General features: G+C 43.8%; 1 protein-coding gene across 1 annotated transcript in view; it reads right to left on the reverse strand.

Moving 5' to 3' along the window:
• The window catches only part of znf423 (zinc finger protein 423), a gene marked incomplete at its 5' end in the record, with an annotated part of 123,135 nt that overhangs the window by 4,940 nt on the left and 100,695 nt on the right, over positions 1 to 17,500 (reverse strand). The window contains 2 exons of the mRNA XM_023406133.2: positions 8,532 to 8,647; positions 10,457 to 10,588. Of these exons, the coding sequence (XP_023261901.1) occupies positions 8,532 to 8,647; positions 10,457 to 10,588 (248 nt within the window). The remainder of the gene's footprint in view (positions 1 to 8,531; positions 8,648 to 10,456; positions 10,589 to 17,500) is intronic.

The raw sequence follows: 17,500 nt of genomic DNA on the forward strand, positions 1-17,500 counted from the left end.
CATGTGCATTTGTGTTGCACATGTGGTTGGAAGAGCATCACTGCCACCTTTAATATGCACGTGTGTATGTGCATGCACTTGATTGGTGTTATGCCTGGTCAGCCCTCTCTACAGCAGAAACATATAGGTATCTGTCTGAATGCACCATCTGGCCTGAACCAAGCAGGGAGAAAAAAACATCACATTAAGACAACGTGAGGATGACAGCAATCAGACTTTAGCACTAACATACAGTACATACATACAGTAGCTTGATTATATGCCGAATCAGTAGGGTAGCAAAATTACTTAAACACACACACACACACACACACACACACACACACACACACACACACACACAGACACAGACACAAACAACATTGTCTTCCTGTAAAAAAACAAGCCCATACTTCGTCTGTGCAGGAAGCTTATTACGACTCATTGTTACAAGAAAATCTAACCTGCCTTTATTGTTAGCTGACCTCTAGCGGACATAGGAATAAAAATGGGAGGAATGGAGTTATGGGACTTAGTGTAGCGAGCGACAAAGTCTGTGTTAGGAGGAGGTTGGGGTGGATGGTTGGGTCGACAAACAGGACTGTCACACAGTCAGTTCATTTCCTGTGTGACAGCGATAATCAAGGTTGCTTCGTTTATCCATGACCATTCCACCTGAACTGTGTTTATTATTGTAACCATGACGATCAAAGTCCAGTACACCTGCTGTTGGTACACTCCTGTGGGTCATATAAAAGAGTAGGTACAAGGCAACACATTTGGTTGTTTGAGGACTTGTTGCACACACACTCTAACGCTATGATGTAACAACTACACCTTGAAATGCAGGTGCCAAGTCTCCAACAGACACAGGAAGAGGAAACACTCCCGTTGGAACAATGCTCGCTCTCTGTGTGTGTGTGTGTGTGTGTGTGTGTGTGTGTGTGTGTGTGTGTGTGTGTGTGAGTGTGTGCACTGCCTGCATGTGTCAGCAAGCGTCTATCAGTATGTGAATTTGTGTCAAATGTGTCTATGTCGGGGTAAGTGGAGGCACTCCAAATACTGTGTGCCTGAGTGTGTCTGAGTGTGTGTGTGTGTGTGTGTGTGTGGTAATGTGTTAGTGTGAGTGTACGTGTGCCCCATCTCCACTGCTGTTTTTAACACTAAATGAAAAATCACCTTAGTCGCCTTGTGGTCTTCTTTGGGTTCAGTGTATTTATAGCTCAGAGTTGACACTCTTCCAACAGAGTGAGTGTGTCTATGTCTCTGTGTGTGTGTGTGTGTGTGTGTGTGTGTGTGTGTGTGTGTGTGTCTGGAACTAGCAGATGGGCTGTCTTAGCCCGTTTCCTCTGCTCCCTGGCTTGTCTTTAGCCCCACCCGTCCAGGACAGGATGCTGCCTCGGGAGCAGATCGAAAATAAACGTACCCCCTGCCCTTAACATCCCGCTGACACGTATTCCCTGCTCGCCTCCCACTCTTCTATTCCTCTCTGTCTGTCTTTGTCCCCATATTTTCCCACCATTCCACTGTCTCTCTTCCTCCTGTTGTAAATGACAATCTACAAATTATCTTCAAATTATCTATCAAAAACTTCCTTTTGCTTTCTCTCTTTCCAGCCAAGTCACGATGTCCGACACTTTTCTCCTCCATCATCCCACCCAGGGTGACCTCTCTGACCATGTCCTGTTTGGAGTGCTCCTTCCCTTTCTTTCTCCCACGGGGACTTCCCCTCTCCTGTTGCTACTGGCCCAAACAGCCAGGTTTGGACCAGTAAACACAACCCAAAATACACTCACAGCATGATGAGCACACACACAAACACCAAAGGCAAACACCCATAGATCTACACCAGATTCATAGCAAAAGGTGAAGGTTCCCTGCTGGAAGCTGTTACACAAAATAGGAAATGACCTCACCTGCAGCACAAAAAACGATCGTTCCTGAACGCCACATGACACATTTGAGTCACACCATTACAGAGAAAAATGGGGATGGGTTCAAAAAATTAATGATCCGTCTCTCTCTCTCACACACACACACACACACACACACACACACACACACACTCACACACACACACACACACAATATGTACAAATGAATGCACAGACATGATCCATCCAGTACACACAAGAGCTCATAATTCAGCAGAGCGTGCTGGCTTTCCGTGTCACTGTCATATTATTGCACACGTCCAATCCGAGTCCCAAGGGAGGCAGCTTGTTTTTTTTTTTGTTTTTTTTTATTACCATGCACCCATAAACTGGCAGAAAGAGAAAGCATGCACAAAAAGGGGGATGAGTGAAGAAAGACAAAAGAATCGGTAGGGTTCATAGGTGAACTGAGGAAGGAACGGACGGCTGAGATTAACCACAGTGTTGGGTGGCTGAGTGTCAACGTGATGAGGCAGTGGAAGGATAGATGGATGCATGACATGGATGATGGAGGGAAGAAGGAATGGGGGCATTTCCTACTACACACTGAATGATTAACAAGGACAAATTTATCAGAGGGTACTGAGGAGTAGAGAGAGGGAGAGTGAGAGCAGAGACACAGTACAGCATGTGTATGTGCATGAGCCTGAAGAATCTGCTGCCAACCAAACACTGGAGTTCACTTTGATCATATTCATTTTCAATAGGGGAAGCAGTGATTGGGCTTCGATAACATTAGGACAGAATGTGCAGTACTTTGATTTCAACAGGATGGTTTAATACAACGGGTCTTCAACCTGATAATTACTAGGGAACATGAGACAACATGAGAACAGGGGAGGAGAACAGATCAGTAAATCCTGCAGCGCAAATAAGATCCTATGTTACTCTCACATTGCTTTAATTGCCTTTTACAATTACCTTAATAATAACTTTTATTTTTCGTTCACATGGGAAAGACCCTCACTCATATTAGCCCTATGACAGTTAGTCAGTTAATCAATTAGTCAAAGGATAATTACAAATCATAAAATTAATCTGCAGAAAATAACACTGTATTATTATTATAATATCACTGAAAAATGTGATATATACCAACGCAAAAATGTGATTACAGACCAGATTAAAATTAAAAAGGGTTCATTTAAAAAATATTTACAATCAATGTCAGTCTGACATTTTATCAATCCATATAAAAACTAACATGCGATGAGTTTATGCTTGCTGATTGTTTTACTGTAACTAAGCACCTGTCAGAGCCACATTTGGATTATAGGACGTGCTCTGTTTGTAACGACATTCTTCAAATGACACACAGTCAGAATAAAACAGCTCCAGAGTAAGAATGAATTTTACCTATCGTGGGGGAACAAAAAGAGCGAGAGGAACCGATGAAAGGCTGGAGAAGTTAGAGTTAAATGTTTGCACTAACCGTTGACACAGATCATCTGCTCTAGGATTATTTTTCAGCTGCTGAAGTGTTGAGATGCACTGTGTTTGTGAGTGCCGTGCCCATGTGTGTATGAGTGTATTTTGGCAGGGTTGATAGAACACTACGCCATGCGGAGTCTGTCCTGCTCTGTGACACATTGCCTCTGTTCACCTGTCACACACGCACACAAATACACACACAAAATGACAAGAACATGGTCCAAGCTGTTAGAAACCCTCCAGGTGCTGGCTCACATAGTGTAATTCCTTTGTATCTGTCCCTACCTCTGTTTATCTCTTTATCCCACGTTATCTCATTCTTCAGTCTTTTTTCTCTCTGCATCTGTCTATTTGTTCCTCTGCTTTACATCAAAGCATCAAAGTAACTTATTTTCATTCTTTTTCTCTCTCTCTGTCTCTCGCTCTCTCTGTCCTCCTCACTGCGACCCACTGTGTATGTCTTTTTACGGTTTTCTGGTGGCAAGTTCCTAAAAGCATAAATGCAGACACACACAGGTGTACTTGCACATAAATATAACATTTCTGGATGATTAACTGATCCCATATTGAGATCTCTTTTCTTCTATTTACATCCAACATGAACAGAATGTGCTTTTTTCCACAGTATGAAACAATGAACACAACAGTGATAACAGATACAGACACAATTTGTATGCAATTTCTCCTTAGGCAGTCAGAGGAGGAGAAGTCTGCTGAGACAAAGGACAGTTAAATACAATGATAATGCTAAATATTTTTGTTGATTTGCTTGTGTTTTTTTGTTATACTGATTTTTTAATTTAATTACGTGTACTCTATTCTTGACACAGTGCTCTGTAAAATAATAATACTTCTAGTAATACTAGAAATAGCAGTAGCTGTGGTACTGCAGTGGTAGTAGTAGGTAAGGCTGGCTTGCTTGCAGTCTGTCTGTCTGTCTCTCCACCTCTCTCTTTTGTTTTGAATCTCTTTCTGTCTTTGTCTGTCTGCAAATAGCTTCAAGTCCAGGGATTGAGGGAGGTGTGTGTGTCTGTGTGTGTGTCTGTGTGTGTCCCAGGTCCCCATTCTAATAACACAGAGTCTCCCAGTGAGCAGTGGGGCAGCTGAGTACGCTCCCCTGGAACGCCACAGGGATCTACGGATCAAATTCACGCATACACACACACACACTCACACACACACACACAGAGCCAAGGGATATATGGATCACAGAGTACATACTATGACTTGACACAACACTCAACACCCAACAGCAACACCCAGACACTGGCAAACAGACAGATACAAACACACACACACACACACACACACACACACACACACACACACACAAAAACCCTATTGCCAGTTCAGCCACATCCACACCTTTCCATAATTCAGTTAGAGGGAGACAGTGAGGCTCTTAGATTCAGACAAAGACAAAGACAACATTATTCACAGACAGACTACTAAACACATCTCGTTTTACACACACACACACGCACACGCACACACATACGTGCACGCACACACACAACACACTCCCCTGATCTGATCTGATCCAAAGGTAGTGAACTGACTGCAAAGCTATTCTCTGCTCTGCTTTAACTACCAAAATTAATTACTTTTGCTTTGAGGGCGTTTAAATATTTCTTTAACTTTCCAGGTATAATTATTTCTTAGTTTTCCATCGTCAGTCTGTCCCTTAATCCTGTCATCCATCCATCCATCCATCATTGTATGTGTACACTACATGTTCTTTTAGTTGTGTCCACGAGGGAACAGATCCCCGCTTGTACTTGTTGTTGCAAAACTCTCAAATATTCCGCACTGCCGAGACACGGGGGAAGATTGGGAAAAAAGGGCAAGATCCGGTCAAGGGAATCAGCACACAAACAAACAAGAGGATCCCCCACATCCATCCATTTATTCATCGGACCAGCAATCCACCCATCTAGCAGTGTTTAAATATTTACTGGCGCTAAAGGAGATTGTGTAGCACAACAGACACAGAGGCAGAAAAAAGGGGATGACTGGGGAGGAGTGCAAGTGTGATGGATGAAGCATGGGATATAAGGAAGCATTGAGGGCAGGAGCTGCAGGATAGCACCCCCTGGAGGCTTAAGAAAAATGTGAAGATCAAGAAGTCAGTCGGGGAAAATAACATTGGAGAGTCAGAGCTGATATAGAGCTGGATGAGATACTTCTACAAGAGGGACACAGTCTCCAAAAATCATTTAATTACTGTCCATACTGTAGATGTTTGGATTATGGACTCAGTATGTTTAACAAACATATTATATTCATGTAAAAACAATTGTTTGTTGGTGATGGAAAAACTGACATTTTAAAAACATTGATAAGAAAGAAAGAAAGAAAGAAAGAAAGAAAGAAAGAAAGAAAGAAAGAAAGAAAGAAAGAAAGAAAGAAAGAAAGAAAGAAAGAAAGAAAGAAAGAAAGAAAGAAAGAAAGAAACTAAAACAGAGAGAATGAGAAAGTCGTCTGTGAAGTCTGGGAGTAAAGGCAGAGAGATATCCAGAAGGGCCTCACTGATCAGGGCCACAGCATTTCTTATTTACACACCCACACACATACACACAGACACACACCAAAACATCTCTTATTTACCAGCTTACGTCTGCACTATTTATGGGGCACTGGGGAGAGGCACAGAAGAGAGGAAGAGAGGAGAGGGGCTAAAATATGCATAGGGGCTGGTTCTTCTGGGACAGATGGGGGGAGTCAGACAGAGAGAGAGAGAGGAGGGAGAGAAACAGGAAGAGAGAAAGTGAAAAATTGTGGTATGTATGTGTAGGAGACGGATAGACAGATTTGAAAGCAAGTGATTCAGAGAGTGGTAGAGAGAAAGTGAAGGACTTTGTATGCAGAAGGAGAGATGGAAAGAGGGAACGAGGAGAGGAGGGAGAGAGGATGATGCAGCGACGTGTCCATGCTGCAATGGCCGTTGGGTGTGTGGGTGTGTGAAGGAGAGAGAGAGAAAGAGAGAGTGAGCTGAACATCATATGGCCCCTCTGAGGGGTTGAAAGAGGCCAAAGCCTTTTCTAGCTGGCCAACCAGCCTTCTTCATCCATCCGCACCTCATTAAAACACACACACACACACACACACACACACACACACACACACATACACACACACACACAAAGTACCCCATTCCACTTTCTGTGGCAGACGCATGCACACACACACAAACTCACACACATGCGATAACAGCTAGCAGTGGCATTAACCTCCATGGTTGTAGCTCTCCATCTCCCTCAGTCAGCCTTTCTGTCTAGCCCACTTAGAGAGCCCTCCCATGGGGCAATGGAGCTGTGGCAGGTCGGGCTCGGGCTGCAAGTTTTCACACACACATAGACACAGACAAGCACACACACACACACACACACTTGGGCTAGGACCAAAGAGTAACAAGATGGATATAGCCACAGTGCAGCAGCCAAAGAGGAAGAAGTACAAGGAGCTAAGGGAGGAAAAAAAAGTTGAACAGAGCTCAACTTAGCTGGAATGAAAACAAGAGAATTAAACTCATGTGACCTGGCCAGACTCAGATGAGTTGATATATTAGATAGCTATCTGTTGTTATAGCTATATAATCCCTGGCACCTTCGATACACCAACACGATCACAGAAAAAAACAAAACATGGATACCCCACTCCAAGTCTGCCAGATTCAGTCCGAAAGAAATGGATTAACGAAGCAAACGTGAGATGGAGTGTATCTGGAAGAGGAGTAGAGGTGTTTGTGTGTGGCATACAGAGTGTGCGTATACGCATGTATGTACAGGTGTGTGGAGGTGAGCGGGAATGCGTGACATGTGAGTGGTGCCCGTGTGTGGACATTAACCGACAGGGTCCAGCAGTCGCCCTGCTGTTAAATGGACTGGCCAGCCATATGCCCACCTCCTTTGACCTGTATCACTGCCTGCGTGTGTGTGTGTGTGTGTGTGTGTGTGTGTGTGTGTGTGTGTGTGTGTGTGTGTGTGTGGTGACTGGAGGGGCTTTCTTACAATTAAATAATCACTATTACAATTAGGTTTTATTTTAACAGCAAGTACAGCACTACAACAATGATAATTCTATTAGTGTCCAGACTGGCTGGGCATCAGCTGGGCTATATTCTTCTGGGGTAGACCAGTTTTAGATTGCCAGGCCAATGAAGATGTAGTGAACAAGACAGAAAGATGCAGGAGGGAAACAGACAAAGAGAACAATAAGGATGAATGAATGAGTGGAAAGAGACAATAACATGCTATTTCCCATTTAATTTTCAGTTAAACTGATGCTCTGAATATTCTGCTAATGAGACATGCTGATCACTTTGTCATGGCTTATGGGGTTGCACCTGTCCTGTTTGACAGTGTCAATAAGTTATCTTCAAAACAGAGCCACGTCCTGGAGGCAATGTATTATTCAATCCGAAGCCTAGAAGTATCATTCTTTGCTCGCTGGTTAGTTTTCCACACAACTTTCCAAAAAACCTTTTTTAACTTAACATCTGTGGTTAATGCAGCAAGAGACAGCATGAGTTACAGATTCCACCTTTAACAGGACTGATGTTTAACCTGAAGATTTTGCAGGTCACTCGTCTGCTGCCAAAGGAATACAAGAGATGGAGGAGGACAGGAGGGTTTACATCATCACAGATCTGGCCACAGCTGGCCCAGGACCTACTCTTGGGTGACTTATAGCCTCTCCTCCCTTTCATACGCACACACACACACACACACACACACACACACACACACACATATGCGCACACACTCAAATGTGTCTGGACCCTAATGACATGAAGCTTGCCAGAACCCTGCTCAGACCTCATGAGGAGAGATGGAAAGAGAGGGACAGAGGAATGAAAAAAGGCTGGAAGGAGAATATGGAGATGAACGGTAAAGAGAGGATTCTGTGAAACACAAATAGTTGGGGGGAAAAAAGAGGGAGGCACTGAATAAGGTAACTGTATGTTGAAGGATGAGGGGAAGCCTAGAAAGGAGGAGGAGAGCAAAGGTGTGGAAGTAAGGAGGTGGTCTAGTCAGGTGGGTACATATCTTATTTGGGGTGAGAACAAAAGTTGACTTCACTTTCCACTCGCTACAGTGTCTGCACCTGCACACTGCCGCAACAGTATGCAGACAGACAAAAGAGTCATGTCACGGTTAACACAGAAACAGAATTAAGGTGACCTACCTGTAGTTCTGTCTGAAAGAAGAACTTCTGCGGACACTGGGAACAGTCGTAGATCTTGTCTTCCTGGCCATGGACGGCAAAAATGTGCTGCTGGAGCTTGTTGGCCTGCACAAAAACTGGGAGAGCAACAAACACGGCACAAGTTACATGTGGTGTATTTGATGAACTTAGTCACCCAATGCTTACTACAGCTGAAGGCATCAATGAGAGTTCAACAATCCAAAAACTGAAGGAAATGAGCTGAAGGGGGCTCTCCAGTGGAGACTTTGCCTTTAACCGGGGAGCCTGCATTGTTGTGAGTGTGTGTGTTGCTGGGGCCAGTGAACCCTAATCAGCGAATCAGGATGATCTGCGATCTGGTCAGGTCCATCTGATTTGATCTACTAAGGTACTGTTACTGTACAGTTAAAGGAAAGACTGCAAAGCAATGACTAGACTATCCACTATAGAACCAAATGGCAACTGGGTGTTCAGTGCAAATAACCACACAAACACACAAAGCGAATGGAGGGCTGACTGGAAAGGAGGGAGAATATGGGATAGAAAAAAAGAAAAAAGGAGGAGAGAAAACAGGAAGAGCTATCCTCAGCAGACCTTGTGATATTTATCAATAAATTATCTCTTCTTTTTTAACTTCCGCTCCAGTGTTGTCTCATATACTCTTTTCTTTCTTTCTCTCCCCTTTGTTTCAGTAAACTTTTGGTTTTCACTGTGAGTGTGTATGTGTTGAATTATTAAGCCTCCCCGTAGGAGTGGTGCCCATCTTACTAATTCATAAGCCACCAAGGAATAGAGTTAAAGTTTAAAGCGTTGCTGTGTACCTGGGGGGAGAGGCACACAACACAAGACAAACTCAGCAACTGAGAGGGGGGAGAGAGTGATGGAGTGACAGAGAAAGAGAGAGAAAGAGGAGAGAGAGAGAGAGAGGGGGAGAGAGGGAGAGAGAGCGAGTGAGCATATGGGGATAGACAGTCAGAGATGGAACAGGGGAGGGAGAGAGCAAAGGTGCTGACTTAGTTGCTGGTAAAATACTGTAGGTAGAACAGAACACTGAACACCACAGGCCTAATTTGGTCATCCAGCATTTTGTTTCCTCCCCTCCAGTGGATTGCAAAGGCATAAGGTACTCCATATTTTGCTTTTTTTTTTGGCGGTGTTATTACATGAACTTTTGCACATACACACACACAGTCAGTGCTTCTGTAGCAGTGGCACCCTGCTGGAATATTACTCCCACAGTTAGAAACGTTGAAACAATGGATATTCCTAATGTGTTGTTACTGTTTACCCAAAAACAAAAACTTTACAGCCATTACAGCACATTTATTCAATGAACCATGATGTGGGTAACCCAGAGAGAGCCATTTCTGAGCCACAACAGGTACCTGGGCCGATGTGAGGAGAGATTTAAGAGCTAACCCTATTTCCAGCAGCAGTATTAACCTCATCTGGCATTTTTATTAACATAAGCATACAATTTGTGATAAGCTGTGACAACTCTGGTGCTTATACCATGAATGGCGAACATTCATACTGACAAATATAACAGATAACAGACTACATAAAACATAAAGCAAAATAAGTCTACAATATTCTTCAGTATAACAACAGTCTATAGTATTCTGTATCTCTTCAGAGATGCACAGTATTACAAAATGGATGTAGATCAAAGTTTCTGTTGGTGTACTAGAGTGTGTGTATGTGGTTATACAGGCCAATGTTTTGTCCCTGTTGTGTGCTAACTATGTTTTTATGTTTTTGTGTAAAACATGTTATCTCCATGTTTTTGTGTTCATTTCAAATACAAATCAGACAGGACACAAGGGAGTAGGAGTCACATGTGCTACTGTCCTTGAAGGTATGTGTGTGTGTGTGTGTGTGTGTGTGTGTGTGTGTGTGTGTGTGTGTGTGTGTGTGTGTGTCACCTGTGAAGCAGACGGGACACTTGAAGGTACCTCCCATGCCTTCGAAGCTGTGCTCTATCAGGTGGCAAAGCAGCTTGGCAGGTGAATCAAACATCTGGTTACACAGCTTGCACTCGTGATTGATGCCCTCCTCTGCAAATAGGAGACAGACACGCATGTGTAGGCTGGATTAAGCAACACGAAAACAACAACATGACATTATTTTAGGATACTAATACAACACACATGATAGATGTCTCATGTACATACACAAACTGTCAGACACTGTGCAGACACATAAGAAGAAACTTGCATATAGCAGTGACAGACATGTATTCACTCATTTTCACTCTGTTCACATAGGGTGGGGGCTCCGAAACTCAACATCAGCAACATTTTCACTTGTCATGGTAGGAAAAGCACAGGTGGAACTACATTACTAAGATGAAGGATCGCTCCGTTGTAGCATCTTATCAGTTGCACCTGGCATGAGATGTGAGGTCTACTCACACTTATGTTTCACCTCACATTTTCTCCCTGGTCACGTCCATTGTAATGTTATCTTAAAAATACATAATTATATGTGCAATAATTAACATATTCCTTAAGCACTGTCTCTTGTTTCAGAAATGGAAAAAACATTCACCTGGCATTGGGAAACAATTTTAAAATAAGCTAAACTGCACTGAAAACAATTGAATTTTGCATCGTCCACTGACAAACCTTTTCACTAAATTGGAAATTTAAGGCTTAGCTCCAGATCAGTTGAGTCGTTCAGACAGACATTATGTTATAGGTTGCATTATACACTCCCTCTTTTCCCCTGCTGCACATTCTCATTTCATTTTTCCTTCTCCCCCGTGCACTCCCCCAACTCTCACACACACCAACCCCAGTGCCATATCTACCCCAACTGGTAATTGTCTGTCCTCCCCACCGGGGCTGTGGATGATCTGCCCTTCCAATAGCCATCCTTCCTTCCCTCCCTCTGTCCTCGTTATCCGCCCTCCCCCAATGCAGTCACTCATCCATCGCTCACTTTGCCCATTCCTCCCTACATGTCTCCTTATCGTCCCTCTTGGTCCATCACTTGCTGATTAATTTGTGTGGGCTCCAGTTCAAACCCCTCATCCTTTGTTACAGCTCTTCTACTTGTGCCCTTTCTTTTTGAGTCTGTGAATGTCTCTTTTGCTGTCCATCTGTCAGTACTAGGGTCCCATCATTGATCTATTTGTACAGGCTGTTGAGTATGAAGCATTTCTATTTTTTCAGTTGTCACAGTTTGTTATTGCATAATGAGTCACACTATTGCACATTCAGTGTAAATGAGTAATACGAGAGACTAACGGAGCTGATATCATATTCAAATACGGTCAGGTGTGTCTTCATCACAAACAGACAAGAGACAATCCGCAACCAGCCTCCATCCTTCCTCGTCACTCTCACATGGGGATTATACCAGTGTTTGTGTGTATCTGTGTCTATTTTAAGAAGGTGTGAGTGACATCACAGCACCCACGGTGAAAGGCCAGATGAAAGGTGGGCGTCATAAACACACACACACACACACACACACACACACACACACACACACACACACACACACACACACACACAAATCCTCTCACATCCTCTCACAGATACACACACAGACAATTCATGGAGAACACAATCTGTGTCTTCCGCTTTTTGTCACTTAACTCATGTCCTGTAAGTGTGTACATAAACATAGACACACACACACACACACACATATTCAAACAGTGTGCAGAACTTCAGCTGCAGAGCTGCAGGGGATCGCAGGGTTAATAACGTCTTCAATCATACATCCATGACACCCATACTGACTAATACCCACACGCACACAAAGATTCCTATCTCTCCTTGCCTCAAAGGCCGACACAAGGGTGCCCTAATCCCGCCTCAATAGCTGTGGGTGTATTTGTGTGTGTGTGTGTGTGTGTGTGTGTGTTTGTGTGTGGTGGGTGCCACATGTGCTTATATGAATGAGATGGTATGCTCCATGGTCTTGGTCCCCAAACATCCCCTTTCCACACACACAGACACACACAAAGCTCAAAGGCTGCTACGTTGTGTGGGGCGCCAGTGTGTCCGAGACATACTGAGACAGATAGAGGTTCATTATCATTTACTAGGAGATTGAAACAGCAGGAGAGTCACATGGAGTGAGACACACAGAGAGAAAGAGGGAGAAAGAGAGGGAGGAGTGAACAGTGTTACCAGTTTAATCGTCATATTTCATATTTTCATTATCATGTTAATATTCCTTGTCTTAGTAAAAGCACACTTTTATTTCTTCAAAAGAAAAAATATAGTTTCAACTTAACAGAAGAAAAAGACAAAAAGACATGGCACAGATAGAGGTAGAGGGTGAATAAGTAATACCTAAACTTCAGTGATCTCTCTGTGTGTGTGTGTGTGTGTGTGTGTGTGTGTGTGTGTGTGTGTGTGTGTGTGTGTGTGTGTGTGTTGGGGGTCTCTATGGAAGGCACCTTAAAGATCTTGCCCTCGGTAGGGGTGATGCTTTCTTCAGAAGTTGTCTCACTCTCTCCCACGCAGCCAGAGAAAGTGGTCAAACATCGGCTACCTTTACATGTACAGTACCGATGTGCCTATTACCCAGAGTCCAAGATTTAAGACAGCGACAGTCTCATACAGATTGTGTGTGACAAAGTTACTGCAGGTATTCAAGCTGCAAACAAACAAAATCATCCTCTGTATTAATGCTAATTAATTACATTGGAAGCAGACTCTTTGTAAAGCAAGTGAAATTGTGCGAACTATTCCAAATAAGGCAAGTCAGCCAAATTCCTCACCGCTGTCAATCATAAAACCTTAAGACTGCGTTGTTAGTAAGAAGGCATATTGATCATTTTAATTATTGATTAATCTGTCAATTTTTTTTTATATCGCATGATTAATAACTTAGCCTATACCCAGGGAGACATCTTCAGATTGCTTATTTTCACCAAGTAACAATCAAAAACATTCTTAAATTTACATCATAAAACAAAGAAAAGCAACAAACCCTCACACTTCAGACGCTTGAACCAATTTTCTTTTCTCAGCATCCACGTTTTTTTCTGTCTAATTTATTTATTGACTCAATTATTTTATTCTTTTTTTCTTTCATTCATGTACAAATGTTATTGATCATTCATTAACGTACAAATCAATCAGTTAATGTGTGTATTGCTACAGAAACAAAAGAGCACCACCCACCAAAAGAATTAAAGATTACACTTATAGTGTAACTGTATCCCTTAAATAACCCTAACCAGAGAGAGACTGAGAGACAATGATGATGTATGTCTGTGTGTGTGTGTGTGTGTGTGTGTGTGTGTGTGTGTGTGTGTGTGTGTGTGTGTGTGTGTCTCTAGGGCACCACACACAGATGACGTCAGTAAAGCCTTACTTAAGAAACTTTAGAAGATTATTAAATGTCAATCAATTATAGCCTGAGTAAAAAAAAGTGACTACCGATGACAAAAGACAAAACTAGAGTGAGAGAGCGGAAGAGACAGACATACAGACAGAGAGAGGGAGAACTGAAGGGAAAACAGTGAGGTGCAGAGAGATAATTGGGCTGTCCGGAACAAGGGCATAGAGAGAGGGCTCCAACGCCTCTGTGTGTGTGTGTGTCTGTGTGTCCGTGTGTCCCATGAAAGAGTTCTCTTTTCTGACAAATACATTGTTTTGATCAGTGTGTGGGGGGACCGCAGTGTCTGTATGCTGTCCCCCTCTGAGACCCAGTCCATGTGTGAGCGAGTGTGTGTGTATGTGACCCATAGTGAGATGACAGAGCCGTACAGCATCCTGCCGTTACGCTTTGCCTCACAGAGTGCATTTGATCCACCAGCACAACACACACACACACACACACACAGCCCTGGGAGGCCTATGCTGGGACAGAGAACACAGGGGAGAGAGGGATGAGAGGAGAGAGTGAGCGAGAAAGAGAGGCAGGGTGAAGGTTAGGACTCCGAGTTTGTTCTCACAAAACAGAATATGAACTTTTTCAGCTTTTTAACACACATCAAAGCAAGTTTGGGGATTATTTTTACGCCTTGTATCCTGGTCACTAATTTGGCTAAGAAGCATTCGTACTTTGCAACAACATGCATCAAGTCGTATCTTCCCTCTCTCTTTTTTTTTTTACACGGGCACATTGTTTAAAAATTAATATGATGGCTATACCAGTATGGAAGTCGCAGTATAATACAAATCTTTCCATCTGATGGAATGACCATTTTAAGCTTCCCAGCCTGATTAGCCATAGACATAGACAAGATGTGTTGACACTTCCTACTATGCATGTTCTTGATTTGTTGCCATGCCAACTCTTGTAATAACCAGGGCACTAGTAAGGACATTTTTCTTGATTTCTCCACAGGGAATATAATACCTGACCTTGGCATTTCTGCATACACTTTGTGTAATAAAGAGTAGCCCTCAGTTTAAGTGTTCACCATTGTGATGTTGTGCCTGTAACTGTCAAATGAACATTTCATGCAGTGTTATTAGTATCAACCCTCAAACAAAATATGAGAGACGGAGTCAGACAGAGACAGAGAACAAGATGGAAAGAAACAGCTTTTAAAAAATGACAGAGAGGGAGAGGGAGTTTGACCCGACTCCAAAGCTAACACACACACACACCCACACACACACAGGTAATGGTGGGTGGCTGTCGCACATCTGTAGAACTACTGATGCAATTTCACCAAAGTTAAAGACAGAGAATATTAAAAGAAAAGAAGAAACAGAAACAATGTGAGGACAGTGTGTGTAGCTGGACAGAAGGCAGGAAGGAAGGAGGGAGGACACACAGATAGAGAAAAGGACATACTGCAGTCAGACTCATCATTTCAATTTCACTATCCATGCACGTACGCAGGCGCGCACACACACACACACACACACACACCCGCCCGCCCTCATTGCTCATGCTCTCCCTCAGTCTCATTCTCCCATTACCCTCCTTTCTCTGCTAATTGACCAGAGGAGAGGGACCAGGTGGCATCGTCTCCGTCACACCAATACACTCTCACACACACACTCACACACACAAAACACATTCAAGCTGGCCTCATCACACACCCCTGCAACATGCAGCAGAACATAAATGAGCTCCTTGATTTGTGTTGGGGATGGGTCCCTAAGGTGCTTGCCTTCCCCTATCACACACCACACAGACATGCAGTATGCACACATACACACACCTCTTAACCCTTTCTCAGTCTGGGCTGGGAAACTCCTTCGGGTGCCCAGCCCCCACCCTCCGCTCCTCCCTCTGTCTCTGTATGGGCTGCTTGGAGTCCCTCGGGCATCATGTCTTCCCCCCATTACTGCTCTTCCCTGTTCCTGCCGACCCCCTCCATCCCCACACTACATGAGGCTGTGTGTGTGTAAGAGCAGTGGAAAGTGTGTGTGTGTTTGGTCCCTTGCGTCATCAAGGCCGTAAACCAAGCCAGACGACTGATGGTGAGGACAGCAAGGAGAGGTAGCAAGAGAAAGAGATGGAAAGAGAGAGAGAGGGAGGAGGACTGTATAGAGAGGACTGGAGTGAGGGATGATGGGATTGACAGAGGGAGAGCAACAGAGGCGTTGGGAGAAAGAAAGAGTGCAGCAAAGAAGAGAGCAGTGGACGGAAGGAGGAGGAGTGTGCACCTCTCTGGGGGGCTCGCTCAAGGTGTGTTTCCATGGCAACCGGGGGCGGGGGGTAGAGGGGGGCTGATGCAGGGGGGTGTGAGCTTGACCCACTGGTTGTGTGGGGGCTGAAGAATACACACACACACACACACGCAACCTGCTGCAGTGCTGGAGGGGTCCCAAGAGTGCCCCCCACCTTTACTCACCCTCTCTCCACACACACACACACACACACACACACACACACACAGAAAGAATGCTGCAGTGCTGAGGTCCCGCGAGTACGCAACACCCACACACATTCTTCCTCCCTTCTCTCATCTTCCATTTTCCCTCTCTGTTTCTATCACTCTCTCTGTGAGGTAATTATTAATATTTTCATCATTTGTTTACTCCTTATCTTACTGTGTGGATTTTTACATTTTGTTGAATGATGATTTCATGAGTTTCATGAGTTACATCCCTTTGATACAGAGGCATCTCCTACAATGCTATCTACTGAAACAACCTCCTTTTGACCCCGCTCATTCAGGTCCTCTGTCAGAGGTTAATCTGCGGTCACCACCATTCACATAGAATCGAGTCTGCAACTTTAATTCCATTCACATCTCTGCTTAACCACAGAATCACACACTGTGAATCACACAGACAAGAAGCTGGAACCAGGTTCTCATCTGTGGAAACTAAGTGCCAAATATTGATTCAAGTTTCTGTTTCACTTTAGTTTTTTGGTCTCTTGGATCTCTTTTCTTTGTGTTGCAATAGTGCGGTGGGCAGTTATGTGGATGTTGTGTAAACATCAATAGAGATGCCTCTTCACCACAGCTGAACGGTGTCCAACCAGCCTTCAACCGTGGTCGAGAGGAAGGTTGTGACAGGTCAGGTAACGCATACTGACCTATTCAGAGTGACTGTGGATGCAGGTATGAAAAATGTATAAGAGAGAAAATGACAGACGACAGTCTGTGGTACGTGATTGTACCTTAGCAGGCAGCTGCCGGAAGAGCTACACATGCTACACATCTTGAAGATGTGTAATTACTGCAAACACAGCTGCAGAAGGAAAGGAAGGCACTGTTCTATGACTTGTAAACAGCTACAACTTTTGGCTTTTCAGATGGCAGATGTTGAGGAAGTAAAGGTCCAGTGGAATTTCTCAATCTTTTATGCTTTTCAGGACAGTTGGTGATAGCGACATTCACTTTACAGAAGGAAAGACTCGCACTATTAGTAGAATGGAGGCAAATCAACAATTCAGCTCCTCTCGTGTAACTAATGAAGAGAGATCACGCTCCTCCCTCCTACACTATTGGCTACATTCCTTGTCACCCAGTAATAACTACCTCCAGTGGAAACTCTCTCATACACACAAACACACATACACACACACAC

Source organism: Seriola lalandi, unplaced genomic scaffold, assembly GCF_002814215.2.
Source record: "Seriola lalandi dorsalis isolate HSWRI2012SDOR001 ecotype SW California unplaced genomic scaffold, Sedor1 jcf7180002054295, whole genome shotgun sequence".
NCBI classification, from domain to species: Eukaryota; Metazoa; Chordata; class Actinopteri; order Carangiformes; family Carangidae; genus Seriola; species Seriola lalandi.